The 23,111-nt window shown below is 33.5% G+C and overlaps 1 protein-coding gene across 1 annotated transcript in view; it reads left to right on the forward strand.

Annotated features, from left to right (window-relative positions):
* Window positions 1–23,111, forward strand: part of LOC140437924 (carbonic anhydrase-related protein 10-like) — a 907,307-nt gene that overhangs the window by 818,133 nt on the left and 66,063 nt on the right. The window contains exon 7 of the mRNA XM_072527712.1: window positions 11,525–11,679. Within this exon, the coding sequence (XP_072383813.1) occupies window positions 11,525–11,679 (155 nt within the window). The remainder of the gene's footprint in view (window positions 1–11,524; window positions 11,680–23,111) is intronic.

Here is a 23,111-nt window from a genome sequence, read left to right on the forward strand (position 1 = left end):
AAATAAAGAACTTAAATATATAGAAAACCTCAACAGAGAGAAAGAATTCAGTGCATTTTATAGAAAAGTTAACATCAACAGAAAGGAATTCAAGGTCGCCACAAGACATTGGAGAAGTCAGAGTGTCGACCTATTAACAACAAGGAAAGATGTATTGACTGGATGGGTGAAATACTTTTCTCAGGCACTTAATATAGAGGAAGAAGAAGAAAACCTTGAAGACGGAAGAGATCACGTAAGAGAAGCAAATGAGAGGGAAGAGGAACCCCCAACGATTCTTGAAGTTAAAGATGCAGTTAGAAAACTAGCCAGAAACAAATCACCCGGAATAGATAATCTCCCAGAGAATAAAAGATCTAGATAAACTATATAAATATGAAGGCCACGATACCATAATAGCATTACAGCAGCTTATAAAAAAAATATGAACACAGAAATCCTTCCCCAATGATTGGAATATTGGAATACTTTACACCATACACAAAAAAGGAGATATCTTTGAATGTTTTAACTACAGAATATTTCGCTTCTGGATTAATTATATTAATGGCTTATATTAATTTCTGGATTAATAATTAATTAATAAAGAGGGTGAAATGAAAGCTTAATTCCAAATTTTTGTACAAATCGATGCTGGGCGAAAAAATTGCGTATTTTTGCTATTTTTTCAGATTTATTTCCTGGCCTACTTTTGTTACAACAAAAAGCACATCAACTTAAAATTGCCAATTTTCAATATTTAGCATAGGTATTAAAAGAAAATTGTTCATTTTCATCACTTTCAACAAACTTTAAAGAACAAAGACGATGTTTTCTTTAAGCATTCCGTTAGTATACTATATTACAACCATATATATATATATATATATATATATATATATATATATATATATATATATATATATATATTTAGGGATTCTACAGTATTCACTGCCCTCCCTCGCTCAACCGTTTCCATCTCTCTCTGTTGTTCCATTCTCCATCGTTTAGTCCTCTCTTACTCATGGCGTCGTCTACTTCGTTCCTCCAGGATTTTCGGGGTCGTCCTCTTTTCCTCCTTCCTATGGGGCTCCATTCGGTTATTTTCTTTATCCATCTGCTATCGCTAGTTCTTCTTACATGTCCATACCACTTTAGTCTTTTTTGTTCTATATTTTGTTCTATATGATTACAACCAAAATAGATAAAAAGAATAATTTCTGAAATAAAATAATATATATATATATATATATATATATATATATATATATATATTTATATATATATTTATATATATATATATATATATATATATCTATATATATCACCTTTATAAAGTAAAGAAGCCAAGCATCATTTCACCAAGAAATTACAAAACATAAAATTTCAGCCCTCTAAAACCATAAAGCGAAATATGGATGCACACATTTCTCTCATTCACATGAAAACCAAGAAGTGCATGAGATTGTGTCAATAAACTAGAACTGGTTCATTTGCGAAAGTTACTAATGAGACGGAAGCTGAATAATACCAGACATGGTGATGATAAGGGATGGATATAGTGCGAGAGTTTCCCGGATCTTTTGTTGTTCGGTAGTTTGCTGAGTTTGTTAAAATAACAAGATTTTGAAGATAATAAATGAACTCGGAATGTCTTTGCTTAATATGTTATATTAACCTCTAAAAGTAATATGTAGTATACGAGAACTAAATAGTGGGGTAAAATAAGACCAACATAATTTTTCATGTCAATCAGTGTAAATATTGTTTTAAATATCAAGCGAATCTGTTTTCCGCAATAGAAAAGATACCTCTTTTCGACGAGTTTTTAAAAAACCATGGTTAAATTATAAACCAAGGAGAAATTTTAAATGCTAAGTGTCTTATAGCACTTGCAAAAAGAATTGTATTTTTTAAATGTGTTCCCTCTTTTACCCCTCAAAAAGAGCAACATAAGTATACCTTTAGAAATACCAAAGGACGAAGACCTATGATTGACTGATCTTGATATTCTTTGAGGTAGAGAGTTACTTCCTTTCCAAATTTTAAATGTAAGGGCGCTAACATCGGCAGAGATAGGAAGCGATCATAAGCTAGTATTGTGCAAAATCCAAATGATAAGCAGTACGAAACAACAATGCATTTATACCAAAAAAGAATCCACAAGGAATCTAAGTTCCTGTAGTTTGGCTGTATACCATATTATATAACAAAAAATTTTATTAAAAATCTGTGCACTGATGATGGAACATGGATTCCGAAAACGTTTTGATATGATATAGCCCGATTGGGTTTTTAAATTATATACCTTTTATAAAGGATTTTGAACAAAAAAGAATGGTAGAAAAATGCAGAAACACATATCTCATCCATAATGATGGAGAAGATAAACAAAAGTAGGTATCTTCCAAAGCGAAAAACTTAGTAGCTCTTTACAAATATGAAGCAAAAATGAAAGGAAAAGAATAAAGGTTACGTGAAGTACATGCGAAATAAGACGTAATAAGCGTACGAAAGATAAGATATGAACCATATCTTATCCTTCCCATAACATACCATTTGTAAGAAGAATTAAACAAGAGCACTGGGAGCGCTTCTTAAAAAAACTGGAACATTAATTTTATGGTTAAAAAAAAACAGAGAGAAAAAAGGGTTTACAAAAGAGAAATGTAAAGAGAAACGAGATGCCTACACGAAGTACAAAACATCAAATACTCCAGAAATCCAACTAATATTGCACTGCAAGACACCAGTTGCATGGAGAAACAGCATAATGATACCAATCTTTAAGAAAGGAGATAAAGGAGACCCCAACAATTATATAGAGGTATAAATCTACTTAACATTGCACTTAATCTTGCCACAAAAGTTCTAACCAACAAAATCAATATACTAACAACTTTATTAGATGAACAACAAGGATTCAGATCAGGAAGATCCAGACGCCGTATTTGGACTAAGACAAATTACAGAAAAGGCCATCGAATACAATAAGCCAGCATATCTATGTTTTATAGAAGACTTTCGATCGCATCCAAGTCGAAGACGTCTTAAACCTTCTGTATAAAAGAAACATACCAATCAATATTGTACAAACCATCAAAAATATCTACACTACGATGTAAAATCGAAATTGATGGAAAATAATAAAGCAGGAAGCAAGGTTTAGATATCTGGGAATAGATATAACTAGTAAGGAAGATGTTGAAGAAGAAGTGCGACAACAAAGCTTAAGAGCAAGTAAGGCAGCAAGATCTATTAATGACACAATCTGGAAAAACAAAGACACAAAAACAAGACTCTGTAAAGCAGCAATTAGACCTATATTAACATACACGACGAAGACAAGACCAGACACGTCTAAGACGAGACGACTACTAGAAACAACAGAGATGAAAATACTCCGACGAATATCAGGGAAAAATCTGTTGGATAGGGGGAAGAGCGAAAAGATAAGACGAGCATGCAATGTAAAAGACATAGATAAATGGGTAAAAAAACAGAAATAGGAGGCGAACAAGCCCATTAGTAGAATGGCAGAGATAAGAAAATACGAATAACAAGAGATAAGTCACCAAATGAACGAAGAAGTATTGACAGACCAAGAAAAAGGTAGTGCGATAATTTGAACCATTTAGGAGGCTAATAATGAATTACATTACTTGTGCCAGAGCCCGTTTCAATGACTTTTGATTATCATTATGTATCTTATACAAACCAAGCCCTCATAAAATAACTACACTTAGTAGTCAAGTAAATTAAGGTCTGCACTGGCTGATGGCGAATGTTCACTACTAATAAATTCAAGTATATGATTTTCAAGTCATTGTAGAGTTGTTTTCACCTTATGCACAGTGTCTTGTTGGTATATCCATGGTGTATTTTGAAACATGTGTGGTTTAGAAGCTCCATTAAATTTGTTAAAATGTCCCACTGATAATTTTTCGCCGGTGTTTTAACGCGCGTTTCTCAAAAATGTGAAGAAGTGACACCATCCTAAGATGGGCGTGTCCAGCCCATCTTGGACTTTCTAATTTTATGAGAGGTATCATCTCTTTAGTACCAGATACCTGTTTGTATTTGTTGTAAACCTCATACTTCTACCTCCTTTTCCAAATACCATTTTCATATATGCCATCAAATATTCCTCTAAGGATTCATCGTTCAAATATGATGAAGAGGTTTCTATATGTCTTGGATCTTGCCCATATTTCTAATCTATCTGTCAGCACTGGCAGTATAATGGTTTTATATATTGTTATTTTTTTTTTGGCTTGTTTCCACGCTTCTACTTATGTCTACGCAGACCAAACTAGCACTTGTTTGCTAGAATTATTCCTCATTTGATTTCTTTTGTTAGTAGTCATTGGTCATCGGAAACCTAAGCATGTGCTCTAAACTAGAGCTACCAACAGTAAATTGATAACCCCTGTTTCTGCTCCATTGTTGGTGTTAATACCATCATCTTAGTTTTTACTTCTTTATTTGCAGGCGAATATATTTTAAGACATTTCTTTTCTTGTCAGTTTTACGAGCAATTTGCTTTATGAAGATTATCTACATAGGGCATAATTTGTGAGGATTTGTTACAAATATTTTATTCTCAAATCCATTCTGGCTCTTCTGATCTATTTTTCCGTCTCTAACTACCTTTTTCAGGACTATGTTAAAAAGAAGGCACGCCAGTTGTAGCATTTGAAATTTATTGGAGTCCCCTCGTATATGTGTTAATTGAAATCCCCTTATATATGCATTATCATAACGAAGAATTTTTTCAATGTTTCGTAGTTCGTGTCCTTCAATTTATAATCTTTCGTCTTTTTAGGTCGCCACCGTCGATCATGAATCATTTTATTGTTTATTTATGTCACAGGCGCAAATTCTTCGATATTTCTTTGTTCAAACCGCCCGATATTGCGTTTGCAAATTAATCTACGTCTTAATTTCCGTTGTGTTTTGTTTATACCCAAAGTGGTTTGTTTATTCTAACTGATGTGAGCAATTTTTTTAGATAATTTCGTCACTCTCGGTAAGTCCGGCCGCTGTTAAAGGCGTGTTTAGTTTTATTGGAGTCCGAATTTTCCTTCAAATTCGTAATGTTTGGTGTTTTTCGCCTTTTTTCATGGGAAAATGTATAGTATAGTAGCAGTTGTATGTGAAGTTAAAATGAGGTTGAAGAGATTGGTCATTGAGAGCAGACGTCGGTGTGTGTGGTTTGAAGAAGCCGGCAAATTTGTTAAAAAAAAAGATTTGTATCTAAGAGATTTGCGGCGTTTCCAACAAATTTGAAAAATACCCACATGGTTCCAGTTTTTTAAAGAAGCTGATTGTCGAAGTTTGTGTCCACTGCCAACTTTTAGCCTCAATTTTGTTTGTCCTTGGTCGTCGTTCCAGACTATAGATGCAGTTTTTTGGGTGGCAGTAAATCTCCAGTGTAAGTGAAGTTCCTAACCCCAGAAATTTTAGTGAAACCTAAAAAGACCTAAAGTCTCTATATTTTGTAACTGTTTGTGGTGACACAAAAATAAATGTTAAATTTTGTTTTTCAACATTTTGTTTATTTTTTTAACAAACCCTTTCTTTTTGAGTTTAATTTGAAAAAGATTTTGAATGTTTTGCATTTCTGGTAATTATTTCCCTAGTTACAACTAGCTGTTGTAATAGGTATAATTAGGCACCTCAAGTGGCGCCCTATATTAAATTTCTTGAGGTGTTTCCTGTTTCGTTTTGTTTTTGTTTGTCCCAAGAGATTTATGACCCATTATTTCATTTTTCTGTAGTTGCCCAAATCTAAACCCCTTTGTCTTTTACTTATCCACGACCCCAGCTCTCCAACTAACCCCTGAGTGCCCGTTCGCACAAGTAGCGTTTATTTTGCTTACCCTAACATCACCCCAAGAATATCTTTCCCCCATCTTCTAACCCCTTGTATTAATGCCCCGTGTGGTAGGCAAAATATATCGTTACACAGTGCGTCTTCCTGTCGCAGTCGTCCGATATTTGTTTCGAAGTCTTGTGATTGTTCTCCTGTTCACCCTGTATTTGTACTTTGCAAACAACTTTACTACTTGTAAACAACTATACAAAATTAAATAAGATATAAAAATAGAATAAAACAATTTGTAAATCTGTAATTTCTAAGAGTTATTTTTATTTTCAGAGTGTATTTTTCTATTGTTTGACTAGATGTTTGTAATCCCAAATAAAAATATATATGATAACAAACTGTACGAAACATTTACTGGTCAACGTTCAGTACATTTATAAAGCACAATCATATAAAGAAGGCCCTCAGCCCTCGTTGGATCCGTCTAGTAAAAATAATTTTCCCATATTTACATTCGGCCATTACCCCAGAGACCAACACCTATCTAAATTAAAAAGGCTCAATCCAAATCCAGGTGCTCAGTACAGAGGATAAAACAAAATTTTTTAATGTAAATATTCGGTCAGAGCCTCGCTAAGCCCGGTTGACCAATTCAAACAGGATAGGGGATAACACACTCATAAAAGGTTAGCGGGAGTATAGTCGAGCTGGATTAGATGGGATTTATAATAATTTTGAAATCAACACTGGAATCCTTGAGTGGGAGTAACTGAATTGGTGTACAGGATAGTCTGATATTGCCTGAAGGGTTTTCCATGAGAACCTATTTAAATATACAGTAAAGTGTAAGCTAAAATGAATAATACAGACAAGAAATAGTGTAATTTGGAAACTATAGAAACATAATTATCACTAAACGGCATAATATACTGTTATCAATGTACGAAGAGCGAGCGTGTGTATCAATTAAATTTAAATGTATTTTAATTTGTTTTTAGAACTAGTTTATTTAAACATAACATAAGGTAACACATACATATCAGAAATAACAGAATTTTCTTTTGTTTTAGTATTATTTTCGATACGCTTTCGAACAAGTTTTGGTCCGATAAAAGAACTAGTAGACTATAAGCCCATTGGACATTTTTAGGGGGTCATTTGACCCAACATGAATAACTTACAGTGCTAGTCAAAAGTCCGTTCCCCCCTCGTATCTTTTGAATGGTTATTGTTATAATAGTGAAATTTGGGAGGTAATAAATAGACGTGGGCTTCTCAACTAGTCATAACAGGTGACGTAATAGTGACAGATGACGTTACAGCGCCACTGCGACAGATAATTTTAAATAGGACCTTATGGCAAGTGATACCTTATTTGAAAGGTGTTGAAAATACCTATTTAACCATTATAATTTAATTTGAGTTTAAGCTAATTTTGATGAATAAATTAAATAAATACTAGAATTGTAGCTTCTCATTTAATTAATAAATATTTAATATTATATATATTTAATATTTAATATATAATAATAAGTTCTTATAGTTAGTGTTCAAAATGTGCTCCATCTACTTGCTGACAGTAATGCATTCTATTTCTAAACTCTTCCCTTACTAGTTCAAATGTGTCGGGGGAAACATTCTTCAACAATTCGGTGTTTTAAAATGTCAATATTGTCAGGTGCTGTAGCGTAAACTTTAGATTTTACGTATCCCTACAGAAAAAATCTAATGGTGTGAGGTCCGGTGACCGAGTTGGCCATTTTATCGTACCTCGTCGTCCAACATCTACCACGATATTTCCGATCTAGGTAACGTCTTACTTACTGCACCATAATGGTGTACATTAGCACCATCTTGTTGAAACGTTATTTTCAAGTTGCCGAATTCATCTGGATTATCCTCCAGAATTTCAAATATTAACGGTTCAATTACATTTTGTAACATCTCCAGATACACTTCACCGGTTAAGTTAGTATTGAGAAAAACAGGTCCAACTATGTGGTTTCCCAAAATACCTGCCTAAGAATTTATTTTCTTTTTTTTTTTTGGAAATTGAGTACGTGTTTCACGAAAGACGTGAGGATTTGTGTCGCTCCAATACCTCACATTGTGTGTGTTAACATTTCTATTGAGAGAAAACGTACTTCCGTCACTAAAACTAATTGTTTTTATGTAATCGGGCTGTTGGTTAATTAGACATATTTTCTCAGAATTCTAGCCTTCGTTTGGGGTTATTATTTGAAAGTTGGTGCACAATTTTTAATTTGTGTGGATGAAATTTGTTTTCATCCAACACTCGGTGTTCTGTCTTTTGACTGTTTCCATTAATAGATGCAACTTGGGCTGTAGAAGAAGTAGGGTTTACTACTACTTCTGAAATTATGTCAATTTTTTGTCATCACTAATTGTTGGTCGACCAGATAGTTTGACATCTTAAACACTCTTGATGTAGGGTGATCGGGGTACCTCTCATTAAAAAGACGTTCCGCTGCATGGAAATTATTTCCACATTCACCAATTATTAACACAGCTGCTACTTTGTCGGCTACAGTACGTAGCATTCTGCCTTTGTAAAAATGTAAACGTCGCGTTAAACAATAATTAAACTTAATATTAACTAGGAACAACTAACTAAAAACAACTTGACTAAACTTGAATTGACTAGACTAAGCAGAAACCGAAACTAAATATTTAGGTATAAATGCAAACTAAAAATAACTAGTAAGTTCTTCTGAAGCTATTTTCTTGTGGCATAATAGAGTAATTACTATTTAAATGGGAATAAGCCACACTTAAAGGTTAAAGTACGTTTATTGACGTTTCAATTTCCACTTCGTCCAATCGTTCTCAAAATACAAACATTAGTAAATTAAACAAATTTTGTTTTTTTGTTACTTGGTGAAAACTTCTTCTAATAATTTAATTTTATCTGACTCATTTATATTGACAATGCAGACATACATTATACATTTTAAAGTACACGACTTTAAAATGATATTGTCAATATTGCTGAGTTGCGTTCCTGGGATGAATTTACTTTTAAGATAGTTAATTCGATTACATGAAATCAACTTTAACTTGAGAATATCCATCAGAAAAAATCATAGCATGTAATTCGTCTTTGCAAAGACAAACACATGCCATGATGACAGTAAAAATCTCCTGTTAGTGATTCCATAGTAAATTATGAGGGAAAAAAACAGGAAAAAAACCTCATAATACTATTCCGACATGGTAAATATTTGGTCGTGCATTTAGTTTACTTTCAACAAACACCAAATTCTGATTTTATATGTTTCTTATTTAAAAACCATAAATGAAGTATCCTCGACTTACTGACTCTATTTTACCGTATCCTCTATAGGTATCCTCTATAGGTATGTTACCGACTTACTAATACTGGTATTTTCCTTTTAATAACTTCCTCTTTTAATATGGGTAACCAGATCCTACTACATTCTGCCGAGGAATTTGCGACACAATTGGTCTCATTTAGCATAATTAGAGCCCCTTCTTTGATTTTTCTCCTTGTTATTATAACTATTATAAGTATAACCGTTCAAAAGATACGAGGAAGGGGACGGACTTTTGACTAGCACTGTATAAATTAATACTACAATATTTAATAACAACTTTAGAAACTATGCAGCCAATTCTTCATTCTTCACCCAAACTTCATGTCTTAATCACTATAACCAATACTTTCCATGCTTCTATTTCGTCACTACCAAATTCAGATCAGATCATCCATCATCCACCACCCATTCCATATTATTAAATTCTTATTTTACTCCTCTACACAATTCCCTCAGGGTTTGGCTTCGGTTCTCTGGGGACCTCAGCCTTTCGTAGTCTATCCGTTTATCACAATTTTCTCAAAACACCTTAATTTTCATTCTCTTTACTCAAATTTAACAGAGCCACATACAACAATTTCACTTTACTATTATAGTCAATATAGACCAATAGTTCATTCAACTTACCAACTTATAACTTAATCTTTTATCTTCCTATGTACCTAGTGTTGCTTTATAACAGATAGGGCTTTTTCTCAAGTTATAAGTTAAGCACTTTACGACCAATATATTACAAAACCACTTTCAACCATCAAATTTTGTCCATTTCATACTAGTCAATACACAAAATATAACTACTTCACTCAGTTTGTCAACATCCAATCAGATATTCATATTCATGAACTTGCAACTCAAGAAGTTTTACATTTTCCAGGTACCAAATGTTGTTTTTTGACATACAGGGCCTAATATAATTGAGTTGTAAGTTAATTTTTACATGAACTTTATATCATAATAGTTTTATTTCATTCATTGAACAACATCCTCACATATTAAATATATCAATTCCTATATTTTTTCAAGAACCCAACTTTCCACCAGTGTCTAGTTTCCATTTTCCAGGTACCAAATGCTATTAAAACATAAAGGGCCTTATATAAGAATCTTTTCATCACACCACTCGACACTGTATAGTTGGTTGCCTAACTATAACCACATAATTTTGTCACCACAATTTCATTTCACATACATAATTTAAAACAATAACATTGATGGTTGATACTGTTATAATTTTATTTTATTTCAACTTTCACAATTTTAAACAACGTTGGCTTCTGTCTTAAATAGACATATACAGTTACACTGACTGCTCTGTCATAACTTCCGTCTTAACCTGCCAAGATTGTCATTTCAATCAGTTGCTTTGACAAAGTCCTCGTAGACATACCGTCACAGGACTCGCAACTAATATAGAGTCATATGTCACCATGTTACCAATCCAACGGTAACTTTAACATCTTAACTGTAAATTAGACATTATGTAAATCAAATCTTATTTAATAATTTTTAAAGGGTTTTTACCCACATATTTAGTGGCTACATCCATGTATTAACTTGTAAGTATTAACCACACTTTTACATTAACCTTAGTCAAAACTTAAATCTTTTCATGTTCTTTTTAATTAAGTGGTTAAATACTATTTTAGGACACTGGTGATGGAATATTTATTCCGAAAACGTTTTGTCAATGCAACATAGCCCAACTGGGTTTTTTATATACCTTTTTATAAAGGATTTTATTCAAAATTCTTTTTGAAGACTTCGTCCGTCTTGCTTCCTCGTTGGGGTGAGCTGGGTGTGATAGTTTCTTGTTAGTCTGCTGATTTCCTTTGCAACAAACGGCATACCAGAGTCGTCATGCAATGTTTTGTTACTAACGTACCACGGCACGTTGAAAATCATTATGAGTATCTTGGATTGGATTCCCTGAATGATTTTGGTATAAGAAGGCTTAGTAAAGCCCCATAGTTGGAGTTCATATGTTTATATGGGCTTTTTTATGTACTTATAAGTTTAAATCACAAATATGATTCTCAATATTAATGAAGATCGCATTTCAAGAAGAAAAAGAAAAACATCACTGTAAATGTCAAAAATATATCAAAAATGTCATAAAAGTCAAATTCTAACTAAACTTTAAGACAACAATAATACAGTGTAAATAAAACTCATTACTATTACTACGTGAGTTTTTTTTATTATTACAAAAAATTTTATAAAATAAAAATAGTTAGTATTTTCCCTTTTCTCTACATGTCCACCGATATAGTTTAGCTCTATTTATTCATGGACGAAGAAGTAGCTGTATAATTATTTAAAAGTAAAAAATACTTCCTAATTGAATTTCTCTGTTTGTTTTTAGGTGCCTATACACCGATAAAGCATCTGTCCCTGCGAAGCCTTCTGCCAGACACAGAACACTTCATGACTTACGAGGGCTCCACCACCCATCCGGGTTGTTGGGAGACGACGGTCTGGATTATACTTAACAAGCCCATTTATATTACCAAACACGAGGTAGGCAAATAGCAACTCATGATTCATTTGTCTTTCTTTGCAGTTGATCAGTGGTGCATGTTGAAGAGAATTAAAGGGTAATAAAAGATATATATTTGTACTAAAGAAGAAGAGTCACCTATAAACACTAAAATACTATTACCTATATTGTATTCTGATTTATTAGGTAAATATTTACCTTTACAAAAGTTAACTGTTATCTTTTTTATTGGTCATTATAAAGTGGTGTAGTTATTCCGCTTGGTTGTATATCGTAGAAAAAGAAGTCGTTTGCCCATGTAGAACTGTATACATAACGACGTGAAAAACCTTTATATCTACGTTTGTCCTTTTCGGATTATAAACTTTAAGTTTTAGCAGCTTTTGTCAAGGTTTTTTTTTGATAGAGTCCTTGTGTCACCAGGGACAGCTTTTTGTTACTGCGTCGCTTCAGTTATCCGCTGGACTTTTTCTGTTCTTACTGAGCTTTATCACAGTGTTTTTACTATTTATAGGTTAGGTTCATTACCCCTTTTCTTCGAGTATATAGTTTTTAATGGATTGCAGTTCAATAATTGTCTGATAATTCAGGATACCTTTTTTTCTTCTTTGTGTTGATGCGTTGAACCATTTTCTCTGGTTCTGAAGCCATGAAATTTTTTATCCGGCTGGTCACTTACCCCTTGTCCTAAAGAACGAGTTACAACAACATATATCCAATTATTTCTCATAATATGGCACTAATTTTCTAATTTCTAATTTTTTCTCTGGGATTGTATAACTGATCACACATTGCTTCCTTATTCTACGTACAACCTCAACATTAGTCACCCGGTCTACCCATAAAATTCTTAAGATGCGCCTATAAGATCATATTTCGAAGACTTACAGATTTTATCCAAAGAACCTATATTTTTTATTCTATTTTATTCAAAACGCAATCGTTTTAAGCGCTCCCAATAACTTATTTTATCTTAAACATATGAACATTAACTTGTTTTGGCCGTCGATCCTTGAGTGATGAAGCAAACGAGTTCTGAAACTTTTTTTTCTATTGGTCGGATTTGATCATACCATTTCTGGCCACAGAGCGAATTTTGTGTTGTTCTTTCCGAAAATATCCATCAGAATGAAAAAAATAATAAACTTTATTTACAAATATTGGACTACTATGTTCGTCTTTAGTGCTATTAGTCCAGTCGTCAGAGATTTGACCTCTAAAAGTCATAAAAACAAGCTGAATTTTGCTGAGAATTTCAATACTGCTACCCCCGGCTACAAAAATTTTTAATACTGCTACCCCCGGCTTCACCCTAACCCAACCCCTCGCGCCTGAAGCGTATAAAAAACAGAAAAAATCGATTTACTAAGAATCTGTATGCTGTAGAGAAAAATATTTCAAATAAAAAATATAGCTGAGCTAATTCTGAACAATGTTTTTTAGCACTTTTTCTTTAGAATGTACCGTTCTCTCAGAAACAACGCTTGAAGCGACCGGCGATTTTGAATGTAAGTTAAGCGCGTAAAATCAATTTGAAATAAAATTTGTATTTAACATTTGTATATTTGCTAAAGTCTGTATGTAAAGACGGTTTGTCAATGACTTGGTTGATCAAAGCTTCCATTACTGCCATGAGATCTATAGAATCGAAAGCCTTCTCGAAATCTATGGTTAATGCTAGCGGTATTTTATATTCTTTAGTTCTACTCATTAGTTTTCAAAGCGTATGGATATGATCTAAGGTACTGAATCCACTTCTGAAGCCAGTTTGCTCTCTTGCCTGTGCAGTATCTAATTCATTTTGTTAATCTGTATTTCATGATCTTTATGAATATATTTTATATGATTGGTAGGTATTGGACTTATAGGTCTGTAGTTTTTGATATCCCCTTTGTTACCTTTCTTATGAATAAGAATTATGTTTGCTATATTCCAGTGGTCTGATATGCATCTTGATCTTAGGCAGTTAGTAATATGTCTGCTACTATTTTCCAGGTATTTTTGCCATAGTATTTAAGCAGTTCTACTGTTATGCCATCTACTGCAGTTGCTTTACCGTGCTTCATTTTTATAACTGTCGATTGTATTTCTTCTGGAAGGACTTCTGATGCAACGACTTTTCTATTGCATTTTCTACCAGTTTTTCATTTTATTTTCTGGTGTGTTCCTTAATACTTTTCCTTATTGTCTTACAAAATTCTGTGTATTGTCAGATATATATATATATATATATATATATATATATATATATATATATATATATATATATATATATATAATGTTCAGTTATTTTGCAAGACTACGATTAGCTAATGGATTTGCTTCATTATTTTGATTCCAAATATCCATTCGTTTTATTAAATCTCTTCCACTTACCATCAAAAACCGTCGCTCAAAATTATAGTAATATATTTATATAAAATATTCCTCGCTAAACTCTATATACCTATCAAAGTTTATTAAATTCCTAAAATTTCGGAAAGCATATAGCTTGTTTTCGTCCGTTGAAGCCAAAGCGAAATAGAGCAGATTTGTGACGACTGATAACATGGAAAACATTTTCAGCTAGGGACATGGCAGCTTTCAATCTCTTTGAACTGTAATGAATGGTTCGGGGATTTGACATATTAAACTTTTCACCAATAGGTAATTAATTGTTTGTCAAGAAGTTGTCGTTCAGACATTTGCTTTTTGTTAATTTTTTAACTGATAACAGAGATAAAATTGTTTAAAATAAAAGATACAAAGTTTTAAAACATCTAAAAGAATTTCCATAAAACGTATTTATCCATATATGTTAACAAATACTAAAATATATTAAAGTAATGTTAAAAGTATGCATAGTCGTGCTATATTCCTATATTGCATAGGAATGCTTAAAATGGCAGAAGTCCAATGGACTTTGCTGAGGTCCTCCACACGAACAGAAGTGTCGTTAATCGTTTGTGGTTAAGGTGTCGAAAAACTGGTAATGTTGCTAAACGTCATACAGGCTGTACAAGGATAACTAACCAGACCAAAGACCATTTTATTAGGTTGCAGCTTTGCGAGATTGCACTGTAACTGCATCGCAGTTACAAATGAAGCTATAAGAGACCCATCAGACGTTTGTAAGTGACTAAATTATTAGAAATAGACTGCATGAAGTAAGGTTAAATGCTCGAAGAGCTGTGGGAGTGCCTGTGTTATCCAGAGGAAATCGCGCTCATCGACTTCAGTGGGCACAAAACATGTAAATTGGATTAGACGTGAGTGGGCCTCTACTTTGTTCACAGATGAGTCCCGATTTAGATTTGCACCAGATACAAGACGGACAAGAATTTGGAGACGATCTGGCAATTCTGAACGATTGGCCACCGTTCGGGAGGTTCATAGACAGCAAGGTGGCAGTATAATTATATGGGCGGCATTACTTTTGATGGAAGAGCCAATCTCGTTTGTCTGGAACATTTTCGAAATGGAACAGACTATCGCGATATTATTCTAGAACCTACTGTTGTACCCTTTGCACAACTGGTCCTTAATTTCAATTATTGCACGACAATGTACGTCCGCATATTACTAGGGTCGTTCGAACATTCCTCGGAGACAATGAAACTAAAGTTTTAACAGGGCCTGCAGAATCGCCAGATTTATACCCAATTGAGCATGTATGGGACATATTGGGCAGATACAGTTTACAACAAAATATTGCGTTTAATACAAGACAGTAGCTGTTTGAGGACCTTTTAATGGAGTGAAACAGAATATCGCAGCAAGACATTGATGTAGATGTAGGACAGTAATTAACAACAACGTGGAGGTTATACATTATACTGGGGTGGTTTGGGTCTCGTTTTCTTTAAGTCGATTCGAATCCATGATGGTCTTTTGAAAACCATTCAATATTCGTTCATTGTCAGGTCCCCTTTCTTTTTCTTTAACTGAAAGTTCTTGTTTTAAATCTTTCATCCGCTAATCTCTGCAACTTTTCTTTAAGACCTTCTTTTTCATCAACTTCTGATTCTAATATAGCATTTCTTTCCACTGCAGAATTAAATACTGTTTCTATGCACTATACTAGCTTAACCTAAAAACTACTTTGTTGGGAATTGAGGGGCAACAAATTAGTTTTTTATTTTTTTTTTTTTGTTAGGTACCAATTTTTGACTTATGGAGTTTTCTTTTAATTCCCTTTTTTATATTCGGGACACTTGTTTATAATTTTTTATTAAAAATATTTTAAATAAATTATTTGAAATCCTTATTGAAATTATAGGTATGCATGTTTTCATACAGGGCATATTTCTGCTATTTTGAAAGAAAATTTGAAACGTCTGTTTTAAAGGCTAAATTTCTCTCCCATCTCTAAATCTTTACCATTATCTCAAAATATAGCTTTCCTTGAGGCAAAACGAGAATCATACAGGTTTATTCTTAATGTTTCAAGTTGATACTATTAGCTACTATCTTCTGTCCATACTATTATCAATTAAGTGAAAACCAACTAATTTGAGATGAGTAAGCTCGACTTTTTTGTTGTTTTTTTGTTGTCTGATTGAGACAACAAAAAAGAAAAGAAAACGAAAAATTAATAACAACAACTATTAAAAGAAATAAGAGTATGAAATGCCTCAGACCGACACTAGGACGACGTCAGATGATATCATTAATAGAAGAATTTTACACAGAACTTTACAGAACACATCAACAAGATGATGAGATGAGACCAGCACGGAAATTAATAAAAAATGTTGGATCAGAAATAATGCCAAAAGTAACAATTTCAGAGGTAACTACAGCATTGGAAAATATGAAGAGAAATAAAGCTGCAGGAGAAGATAATATTACCACAGATATGATATTAGAAGGAGGTAAGGAACTAATTGCAATTGTAACTAAGCTAGTGGACAGTTGTTTACATCAGGGCAAAGTCCCTAAGAGCTGGAACAACTCTAAAGTAATCTTATTACACAAGAAAGGTGATAGTCGAAAATTGGAAAACTACAGACCCATCAGCCTACTGTCACACCTGTTTAAAATACTCACCAAAGTCATAACTACTCGACTAACAAGGAAATTAGACGAATACCAACCATATGAACAGGCAGGTTTTAGAAAAGGCTATTCAACTTCCGATCACCTGTTAACCACAAAAATATTAATAGAAAAATGTAACGAATACAAGTTTCCAGTTTTCCTAGCATTTGTAGACTACGAAAAAGCTTTCGATACCATAGAACACACGGCCGTAATAAGATAGCTACAGCTACATACTACCTAAATGAAAATGAACACACGAACCCTGTACCATTAAACAGGGGAGTCAAACAGGGAGATACTTTATCACCCAAACTGTTCACCTTAGTTTTGGAGGACGTTTTTAAAAACCTAAATTGGAAATATAAGGGAATAAACATCAATGGCTGCTACCTCAGTAATCTACGATTTGCAGATGACATAATCCTGATAGCTACTGATCTACAAGAAATGCAAACCATGCTTTTAGAACTACATACCGAATCTTCTAAAATAGGACTAAAAATGAATTTAAACAAAACAAAAGTCATGCACTCCGAAGACACCGTGACAATAATAAACGATAAAGTTATACAAAAAGTTGAAGAATATATATACTTAGGACAAAAAATAATACTAAATAGGGGAATTCAAACTGAAGAAATAAAAAGAAGAAGAAAGTTAGCTTGGGCAGCATTCGGTAAACTGAACTATATACTCAGAAATCAACAAATTCAATTACATCTTAGATCTAAAGTTTTTGATGCATGCATTATTCCGATATTAACTTATGCGGCACAAACATGGACAATCACAAAAAAGAATATGAATATACTTAGAGTCACTCAACACGCGATGGAAAGAGCAATGCTAGGTATATCACTTAAGGACAAGAAAACAAACACATGGATAAGACAGAAAACCAAAGTCACCGATGTGGTGCAAAAATCATTAAAGTTGAAATGGGAATACGCTGGACATGTAGCTAGGAGCGATCTAAACAAATGGCACAGATCAATTTTAACCTGGAGACCATACCAACACAAAAGACCCAGAGGCAGACCTCCTACGAGATGGACAGATGATCTGAAAAGGACTGCCGGGAAAAATTGGCTACAAGTAGCGTACAATAAAAAACAATGGAAAGGAAGACTTGAAGAGGCTTATGTTCAGATGTGGACGTGAATGGCTAGACGAAGAAGCTCGACTAAAAATAGCTTAAAACACCGCTTGTTCCACTGAACTATTTTATTGATAGCTTATTATGTAAAATATTGAATATAAACCTCTCCCTTGTGCTGTGCATGGCTTCTTTGTTTAATTATGTTTTAAAACAAACAAACTCTACATGAACCGAACGAATCTTTCACATAACCATTTCTATAATTTACATTCTTCGTTTTAGATTTTTAAACACACTCCTCCAACGATTCCGCCTTATTCTAAACGTAAAATTTGCCGTACATCATAAAAAATATTTCCCAGTAGACGTCGTTAAAAAGAATCGTCCCTCTAATATTTATCACTACCAATTTCATTTTCACTCTCACCCTGGTCGTTACGTAAAGGAAAAAGTAACTTGCGAACACTGCCTGGCATTTTATATAGGCGGCAGACACTGCTAGTCCAGTGCACTTGAAATATTCAGCGGGTTTCCAATTTTGTTTAAGATTAAAACGAAGGCGTTCAGATTTCGCCAGAACGATTTTGAACTTTTTGATGAATTTTGTGTTCAACTTGATTATTACCAAACCGCATATTTAAGCATATTTCCTTAGTGAAATTTAATAACCAAACTACTAGATAGACTTTAGCTAATTTGTTCGTCGAAAAAACTAAAAAAGAAAGATTAACAAGAACCATCTCCCCGTACCCTCGTAGACTTCATAACGTAAAACTGCAATTAGGTTAAGTAAAACAGCGCTAAACAAATATAAGAGGCAAAAGACCATTGAAAATCTCAGTGTTATTGGCAGACGATCTTTTTCTATATATCACAGATGAAAGCATTAAATTAATGACAGATACATACATTGTAATTCATGCTAAACTAATTTAAAAAGTCAGCTAGTACAAGTTTTGAATCAGTGGCATTTCCACCATTCATAAAATTTCTAGGCATTTGGTTTGAGTAAAAACTGTATCCGAATGCCATAAAAGTCTAAACTTAATTGTTAGATCAATTGCATATGCCTCAGCCTCAACAACAATAGTTTCTGGACAACCCCATCAAGAACTTACTGAGTGAAGCCGGTGAGCCACTTTACCGAAAAATGTATTTAACACTATTTTACTCAACTTCTATTGCCTCAGATACAAATAAGCCTTTGTACTTGTACGACAATACCTTCAGTCAAAAGTATATGTACTATTTCAATAACAGGTCTCGCATACCGAAACCTTACTACGAAAGTAGTAAGAAAGTAGAAAGTTCTGAATTAAAAATTTAATTTCCAAAAGTTTTTCCAGTACCCTCTGACAACTGACCTCTATGGACTATTGGGGAACTCAAAGTTAATGCATCATTAAGCTGAAATATTAAGGACCAAACAAATCCAGCAATCTTTAAAACAGAGATAAACCTCAGCTTGAATCAGCAGTACAAAGACTGGTTTAAAATATTTACCGATACATCAAAAACCGAACAAAGGAGTTGATGCAGATGTTATTACATCACACGGTCAGGAGGCGTTTCAATGTATAGATCGCCAGGCATTATGACAAGCTGTCTAAATGTTGGACGAATTCTGGTTCTTCGTATTCGCATGAGGTGGAAAGGTCACCGAAGTAGTTTTATTCAGTCAGATTTAAATGTGTATTGCCCACTTCTCTTCTGATTCTATTTAAACTCTTTCATACCTCTTAATTTAGGTCTCGGTCAGGTGGTAAGGTCTATCTGAGATAACTCTATTGTGGTAGGTGTTACAGCTTATCCTTCACATATCTATATTTGCTATGCTTGACTGAGTATTTACTGAAACAGAGCTTGGTGCCTTCTTAGTAGCTGGTGTTCGTATGGTGCATGCTCCTCATTAGTTTTCATCTTATTTCTTTTGATGTTGCCGCAGTACGTCTAGTACTAGGAGGAACTATACCAGCCAAATGTTGAAGCTTATCTATTGGGGTTGGTCTTAAGCATCCCGTAATTATTTTGTTGTAATACTCCTCGCTTAATGCTGTATCCAAGCATATTCTGCTGCAGACTAACATGAGATAAGAGATGAGATACTAAGAACCCACGCGACGGATTGGCTCCTAATTTATTTTCAATAAGCTTACATGTATGTTGTTACCAGCAGCTACTTTATTCTTTGTAGTACTTTTTGTATGTAAGAGTACAGTCCAGGGTAACTCCCAGGTGTTTGGGGTAAAAAGTGTGTTCTAGTTCTATTCCCTCATATGCAACTCTCAGTTTTTTTGAGCCTTACTACTTCTTAAATGAAAAGCTGATAACTGGGTTTTAGTTTGGTTGGGTTTTTGGTAGTTTTCTTGATAGTATTTTGTAAATAATCGCGATGCTAAGAAATTGTTCATGGTTTCAAAGTCCTTTGTCAGTATCGCCAATGCAGATCATTGATCACAATATAAAAAACTTCCTGAATATTGCGGTTGTAGTTAATCGTTGGTATAGTTGTTAAGAATTATGAGCGCTTCCTTAAGAAAGCCCATTATTCTAACGTCACCATCGATGTACGGTTCTGCAAAAGGGTGCAAACCATGTCTATGATCTAATACATTTTATGTAGAAGAATATTGTGTTGCACTGTCTGATACGCTACAGTTAAGTTGACCAAGGCGACTCCAGTATCCTCTTTTGAAACTATCTTCAATGAACTAAATTAAATTAATAATTTGTGCTCCACAAGTTTATTAAGTCTAAAACTTGCTTACTGTGAGATCAATATTGGTACTAATCTCGCAAATATCTTGTACTTGTGGCAAAGCAAGGAGATGAGCTGGTAGGTTTTTGGGTTTGTTGCTTCTTTGTCAGGTTTTAATATGACTATTACCTTAATTTCCTCCATATTTGGTATGGAGTATGATTTCTCTGTATGTAGTTATTGTAAACTATTAGAAGTTATCTCTTCTTCTCTTTGCTGGTGTTTTTATTGGTTATACCATTATATCGTCCATTCCCAGTGCTTTATTATTTTTACATTTTTTAAGTCCTTCTTTTAGTTTTTCTATTGTGAAAGGAGAAGACAGGTCGTAGTTTTCTGACTCAGAATGCTTCTCAACCTTTAGATTTTTCTTAACTTTTTCGGAGTGACATTGAAGATTGTATTAGTTTTCCACGTATCTCTATTAAGGCGTTTAACCCTGTATCTGGTCCTGTAGCTACATCAACTTTAAACAATAATTTCAATAGCACATTGCTTTACATACCTACCTAATCTAGAAAGATTGCGTTTAAATTAAAACGTCTTTTATTAGTGTTAAGGCTGGCAGCACCATCTATTACAAGGTTTTAGAAATGATATTTTAATATGAAATGTGTGCGTACATGCTGCTTGAAATTGAATAAATATTGCATCATAGAAGTAAGTAAAAACCTTTATTGTACAATATTTTGGTCTTTATTTTTTCGCGTATCTGTGTATGTGCGCAAACTACTGGTAAACAAGCAAATATTTGTGTTCTGATGCTTTAATCACTGGACCTCACATCTGTTGAACGTTGTAAAGACAAACAACTTTACTTATTGTTTTTTATTGTGAAACAGATTGTAAAAATCTTGATATTAAAAAAAATTACTTTAGGTTTTTAAATATTTACAGCGATAAAATACTTATATAACGGTAAAATCTGCATTCAAAAAACTATGTAGGTAAAAATCAAGATTGCCAATATATACTAAGTTTTTTTGTTGCAAATTTTCCATAAAAAAAAGCTTTTTTATTACGGATTTTAAGCCAATTAGGGCCCCATGTTTTTATGGGAACAAAAAAACGCTTGCAATAACGCCGGTAGATCCAAATATTTCAGATATTTCCTATTTATCTGATTCGAAAGAAAATAATTTGCAACACATAAATATTTTCGACAACTCTGATCATAAAACAGGACCATACAATGTGGTTATACAAGAAATAGGTGAACAAAGAGAAGCTAATAAAGAAGGAGCAAACGATGAAAAGGAAGTTGTACGAAGAAAAAAAGCAACAAGTGATCCTAGGCATTTCAGTTGGACAGAAGATGATATTACAACTACTTTCATTTCTGATCCAGATTGACTTTTCTGTGGAGAGCCTTTGAAGTACTTTACCAATTTGTTGTTACTTGATGTTATTGAAAATATCCTGTACCAGTCTAATTTGTACAGTACACAGGTAAGAGGAAAATCCATCAACACTTCGCTCCGTCAAATAACAGATTTCTTATTCATTTTATATTGATGGGAGTAATAAATTCACCAGCAGTAAAAGACTATTGGGCGACATTCTCAAGAATATTTTAAATTGCGGATATTATGCCACTAAAACAATTTCAACTTCTCCGAAGATTGCAATGAAAACAGTAAAGGTGCAGATGCAATCAAAGATCGGTATTTTAAAATTAGACCACTTTTGTATGCAGTAAGATTTAATTGCCAAAAACATCAATTTAAAAATCAGTATTCCATAGACGAAACTATGATTGCATTACAAAGGTACTCGTTCAAGGAATCTCAGGCAATATATTCAAAATAATCCTCAATAATAAATGGGAATACAAAATATTTATTCGAGCTGGCGTGTCTGGCTACATTGCCGATTTTATTGCATACCAAGGAGCTTTCACATTTTCTGGGTTATACAATACTCTAAACGCACTTACTTAAGAAGAATCTTCTTTTGGTGTAGGTACTAGCGTTGTTATAAGTTTGATCGGGACCATTTCTGATCCCTCAAATTCGGTAATTTTTTGCGAGAACTAGTTTTTTGGTCTTCAGCTTTTTATTTATCTGAAGAAAAAATATGGAATATTAAGTTTGAGAACAATTAGGCAAAGCAGAATCAAGGGATGTATAATGAAAAGCGGCAAGGTAATAACGAAACGTGGCAGAGGATCATATATGTATAAGTCTGACACCGAAAAGGGAATTATTGTTACTAAATGGACTGATAATAAATGTGTACTTTTAGCAAGTACTTTTTGTAGGATTTAACCCCTAACTTATGTACAAAGATTCTGTAAAACTGAGAAAAGAAAAGTAAATGTACCCTGTCCCTCTCTAATTACGCAATATAACAAGCACGTGGTAGGAGTTGATAAGGTAAACTTTTTAATTGGATTGGATAGTAGTCCAAGTAGAGTCAAGAGATGGTATTTTTCCATTCTGACTTGGATATTGTACATATGTGTCATAAATGCATGGATTCTCTATAAAAATAACTGCACTACTCTGAAAGAAAAATCTATACCTTTAAAAGAATTTAGGCTACAGCTAGTAGTCTCTCTCACGTACAGGAAA

This window comes from Diabrotica undecimpunctata, chromosome 1 (assembly GCF_040954645.1).
Source record: "Diabrotica undecimpunctata isolate CICGRU chromosome 1, icDiaUnde3, whole genome shotgun sequence".
Classification (NCBI taxonomy): domain Eukaryota; kingdom Metazoa; phylum Arthropoda; class Insecta; order Coleoptera; family Chrysomelidae; genus Diabrotica; species Diabrotica undecimpunctata.